At 32.3% G+C, this 6,022-nt stretch overlaps 1 protein-coding gene across 1 annotated transcript in view; it reads left to right on the forward strand.

Moving 5' to 3' along the window:
* LOC111047163 (U-scoloptoxin(01)-Er1a) overlaps window positions 1-4,264 on the forward strand; it is a 40,847-nt gene extending 36,583 nt beyond the window's left edge. Inside the window, exon 5 of the mRNA XM_022332838.2 lies at window positions 3,327-4,264. Coding sequence (XP_022188530.1) covers window positions 3,327-3,405 — 79 coding nt within the window. The 3' untranslated portion in view covers window positions 3,406-4,264. The remainder of the gene's footprint in view (window positions 1-3,326) is intronic.
* Window positions 4,265-6,022: the final 1,758 nt, after the last annotated feature.

Genomic DNA, 6,022 nt, shown 5'->3' on the forward strand with positions numbered 1-6,022 from the left:
AACAAAACTGCGGGGTCAAAAATTGTCTACCAAACTTTTCCTTCTATACCCTTTCCTGAGCAGTCATTGCCTAGTCTTTGGCTGTTACCATACACCTTTAGTGGAATTTTAATCATTAATTGATACAATACCATACAGGATGGGTGAAAGGTCCGAAAACGGCTTAATATCTCATACACAAAGATAATTTGACGGTGGGTGTGATTGGGGATCCTACTCAAATTGAAAAAATACTTTATTATGACTTTAAAAATCTGGGCCGCCATCTTGGATCCACCTTATTGAATGCAACTTTAATTTTTTTAATAGAGAGGTGGTCGTGCGATACATGATTTCGATAGAGAATTTGAAGAAAAAATGAATGGTGGAAACCGCATATCGATATCTCAAACCGTTTCGGAAATATTCACATTATTAATCAATACTATTCTAAGCAGAAAAGAGAGAAAAAAGTCTGAGAACGGCTTAGTATCTCATAAAAAGAAGTGATTCCAAAGTGGGTGAGATTGGTGATGCTACTCGAATTGAAAATACTTCTTTACTATGACTTTTGAAATCTGGTGCGCCATTTTGAATGCAACTTTTTTTAAATAGGAAGGGTATCATGCGATATATGATTTCGATACGGAATTTCAAGGAAAAATGAATGGCAAAAGCCGCACATCGATATCAAATACCGTTCAGTAGATATTCACATTATCAATCAGTACCATGCAAATCAGAAATGAAATACATGAGTGGTATAATAATAATATAATAATAAATTTGACTTTATTTCTGCACGAAGATATACAAAACAAGTGAAAATTAAAAGTAATAGAAAACTAAGCATGTAGTATTATCATTCTGCTCCACTATAGAAATACAATGAGAAAAAAAGAAAACAAAGAAAAAAACAATACAGTTAATGGCTTACTCTACTAGAGCTACACTGCAAACGAAAAATACATCAAAAAGACTACTCTACTAGAGATACAATAAATTAACAGTGGACAGAAACGCAAGATAGATATTCACAAGTTACAAAGATTATAATACATATACACGATGCAGAAATAAGTCATTACTGTATGCAAATGACCTTAAGAGAGAGGTCACCCGCATACAGCATTGAGTAATAATGTGAATATCTTCTAAACGGTTTGAGATATCGATGTGCGGTTTTCGCCATTCATTTTTTCTCGGAATTCCGTATCGAAATCATGTATCACATCACCACCTTCCTATTTAAAAAAAGTTGCATTCAAAATGGCGGATCCAAGATGGCGGACCAGATTTTAAAAGTCATAGTAATGTAGTATTTTCAATTCGAGTAACATCCCCAATCACACCCACCTTGGAACACTTCTTTTTATGATATACTAAGCCGTTCTCAGTCTTTTTTCTATCTTTTCTGCTTTGGATAGTATTGATGAATAATGTGAATATCTTTGAAACGGTTTGAGATATCGATATGCGGTTTCCGCCATTCATTTATTCTTCAAATTCCCTATCGAAATCATGTATCGCATGACCACCTTCCTATTTAAAAAAAATGAAGTTGCATTCAATCCGCCCTATCCAAGATGGAGGACCAGATTTTTAAAGTCATCATAAAGTAGTTTTTTCAATTTGAGTAGGATCCCCAATCCTACCATCAAATTACCTTTGTGTATGAGATATTAAGCCATTCTCGGACTTTTCATCCACTCTTTATAAATTCAAATAAGCGGATTTTGTTTCAATATAATTATTATTATGAATTCTAATTTGGTTTATGAAGCAATTTGTCAGTACGACAGTTGAGTCTCATATTTTTAAAATAAAGAAGAAAAATCCTGGAATTTTTGAAAATAGTAAGTGCATCAAAAGAAGCAGTTACTATTACAACTTTTGAATTACTGCAAAATGCAGAATCAGCTAGGTATTAGGGATTTTTAATGCAGATGTCATATTCTTCGCCATGTTACATAGCCAATTTTTTTGTGGAAAAACTCCTCCATGGGTGTTTTTTTAATGAAATAAGATCATAGCGAATAAATGAGTTGAAAGATATTGACAGTTAAGCTATAACACACTGCTGGTGTATGCTCCGCCAGCTACCTAAAGAAGAAATTGTTTGTAAGAATAACTCTTGAACTTCCTCATACTTTGATAAAAGTTCTTCATTAGTCAACTACAAATTGACTAGGTTCAAATAATGTTTCAATATTAAGTGTGAGAATATATTTGCTTTTATATTCAATGCAAATCTATGTTTTGTTTTTAACTCGATAATCAGGAAACGATAGCAGCAAAAACTATGAACTGGATGGAAAATCACCTAATTCCACATATAGCCTTCCCACTCGCAGCACACATAGTTTCCCCTGTAGAAAAGTCGACATTAAGGGTGTGCAAAAAATTTCTACTCGTGATATTTTTCAAAGTTTTTCGATCTGTATATCATTAAGCTATCAAAATGAAAAAGTTTTCTCAGGGTAAAATAATAACTTGCGGCAATAATAACTAAGAGTACAGAAAATGAGTTGATATGATCAACTTATAGTGAATATGTTTACTATTTCTGGATTTTATTTCAAGAAAATAATATTGGTTCTGGATCTTGGAAATCTATAAAAGTAAGCCTACCCGTATTCGTTTATTCTCATAACCATCCTATATGAACAGTTGAAATTCTGTTCAATCAACAATCAATGCAATTGATGCAATTAATGTTATTTATTGATCATTCATGTAGGCCTACACTACATGAAATTGATCATATAATTGATTTTCAAATATCTACAAAGTTCTATCTTGCTCAACTATTGTTCTGGCTGAAAATCTAGGTGACTCATTGTTTCTAGAAAGTTTTACAAAAATATCTACAGTTCCACTCTTTGTTAGAACTAAGAGTACAGTGTAAATGAGTTGATATAATATGTTCACTATTTCTGAATTTTATTTCAAGGTAAAAAATATTGATTATGATTCTAGATCTTGAAAATTCATATCAGTCAGCCTATTTCTTTATTCTTATAACCATCCTTTTTGGATAGTTAAATCTTGTTCAATCAACAATTATAATGTTATTTATTATTCATTCATGTATACTGACACAAATTATATAAATTATTTTTAAATAACTTAATATCCACAAAGTTCCCCTCTCCCTTGTTCAACTATTGTGCTGACTGAAAATTTAGGTGACTCATTGTTTCTAGTAGGTTTCATAAAAATATTTACAGTATGAATAATAATAATCACGGAATATATTATTTGATTACAGTACCTACTTATAGCAATCGCATTGAAATTCAATTTGAATCAAAATTAAACATCTCAACAATACTTCGATTTTTCAGGTATTATTTGAATGAGCTCACCTACGTCACTGATCCTCCAAAACCAAAGAGTCCAGGAAGGCCTTTTGAAGACCAATAATAGAGAACTCATCAACCAAGCTCTTTTTTGTTTCCTTCTCTCGGAAGAAGAGCCACTACTCACTTCATCATCACTGAAATATTCTTCCTTCAGTTCTCAACTATCATCCATTTTACATGAATAAGGAAATTTCATGTGAAGAATTGAACTTGCCGAAGTTGTGCTTGGAACCTTGAACCTGTGTAATTATTTGCCACTTTGGTGTTATTACAATATGAATTCATAATTTGCATAAGAATCTAGGTACCTAGAATCTAGGAATCTAGCTAGATTCACATATAAACACATTACTTTAGAGTCTTATTCAGAGAAGATTCTCAATACCTCTTTCAGTCAATCACGCTTTAAGAACCAGTTGGAATCGAGCAACTCAAATCAATCTTATTGGTTTTTGGGCTACCGAAGTGCATATCAATCAGAGTGCACACGAATTGTTTTTCAAACTTTTACATGGTACCGTACATAAACAATACATGCCTACAAGAATGTAAATTAAATTTAGAAATTATGTGAAATAAATGCCTCGTTTTTGTTAAATACACTTATATCTTAAAACATTTCACATTAATCCTTAATCTTTGTTTGAAAGATGAATTATCAAAAATTATTTTTCAAGTGCTTATTTAAGTGTTAGGCTACACTCACTATAAACTACATTTTCTCTATAATATCAAGGTCATTCAAAGTTGTCTGATATTTCATTGTCGGGGTTTCATAATATGGTGTGTACTTGAAGTTTTCTCAAACGTAGTAAGTTAACTACTCATATTCATCATCCTATAGAGATAAATATTTGTATCATATTTTGTAAGTAGACCATAATTTTGTATTAAATGTCAAATAAAAGGTTTATAGTTTAGTGCAGATTTTCACTTTTACATTCCACATTGTTTTTTGTTGTAAGTTGCATGTGAATTACATGTAACATCGCCAAGGGATCATACAATTTGAACTGAACTTTTTTATAAAATGACTCTAGCCCTATCTAACGGCATAGAAAAAAGTAATTTCTGCTTTTATAGGATTTGCCACTCTTTAGTGATTTCTTTGCAGTAACATTCAGATTATTTTATACTAGCAGAAAACCCATGCTCCGCAAGGGTCTATTTTAAAACTTGACAAACTGAAAACTTCACGTAATAAAATCTTAAAGAATTGAAAATAGGCCTAATAGAGCCAGTGTAATAGAGCCTTCTCCTTAACTATCATTGGTTGATAAAGAATTTATATGCAAAATTTCAATTTAATCAGTCCAGGTAGTTCAGACGATGATGCGTCAAACATAATTTTCCTATCTCGTACGTGTATAAGCCAGTTCTTTCCTTTATTATAGTAGCCTATAGATAATCTGATTGAAATTAAACTTAATCAAAGCGGGAGCTTGTCCCTCTCAAAGTTTATTTTATTGCAACCGTTCTTATTGAATTCCTGAAACTTTAAATACAGTGGAAATCAAATTATCCAAATCAATTATTGAAGATTGTGTAGAACGTTCCCGTGTTTTCTCGGCTTTTATTAATTGGATGAATTTAGCACTTACGTTTAATCCTACATCCCTTAATGCGATGATACAATGACCACATAGCAACAACTCATATACCTGTCTGTATGCTTAGATTGATAAAATGCTGGATAGGATTCGAAAGAATGTTGATGTTCTCTTTAATTACTCTAGCAGGTATATGATCATGGCCTGGGGCGCTATTACCTCTCATACTAGCAACTACCTGAGCTCTTCCTTTTCAACTTGCTAGAACTCAAATATGCAATCTACAACATGATTGGAGTCATTTAATTCTGGCTCGCCCAATGGAGTGATAGAATCGGCCAATTGCTTCCCAACTGAGGCAAAATACTTATTAAAGCTAGTGCTAATTTCAGAAGCACTCTGTTGCACGGAAGTCTGGCCATCCTTCATAAATTCATTGACAGGGAATGTTAGTTTTCGAGTTGGTCTGCCAGAAATTTCATTTATTGTTGTCCAGAATTTTTTTGGGTTATTGGAAACTTAATCTTCTATATTATTTCAGTAATAATTTTATTAGGCTTGCTTAATCAATGAATGAAGAATATTTCTGTAGTTGATAAATTCATTTTTTAGATTTATACAAAAGAGTTGTCTATTGAGTCTCTTTTTCAGTTTGTCTCGATGTCTGATTGATTGAACTAAACCTATAGTGATCCATGGCTTCCATTTACTATTTTTCACTGTGACCGGTATTCTTTTAGTATTTAAATCTATGGAATTCTGGAGTGTTTCAGTGAAAGGCGAGTGGCTGTATTCACATCATATTCATTGGTGATTCGGTCTCAGTTCTGTAAAGAGAGAGAATTTCCAATACCATGATATCGGTCCCAGTTCTATAAAGAGAGAGAATTTCTAATACCTTGATAATCAATATTTGAAAAATATTCAACATTATTGGATAGTTTATTATTCTTATTTGATTGAATACTCATGCAAATACTATAATGATCGGTTACGGCAGTTTGCACAATAGTAGTTGAGACAGTGAAGGAATGCCGTGTTTTAACAAAATGCAAGTACCGCTGGATGGCCTAGTCACCTTGTCTACACATGCTGTCAATCCTGCTTCATTTAATGTATCAATAATAT

The sequence above is a fragment of the Nilaparvata lugens genome, chromosome X, assembly GCF_014356525.2.
Source record: "Nilaparvata lugens isolate BPH chromosome X, ASM1435652v1, whole genome shotgun sequence".
NCBI classification, from domain to species: Eukaryota; Metazoa; Arthropoda; class Insecta; order Hemiptera; family Delphacidae; genus Nilaparvata; species Nilaparvata lugens.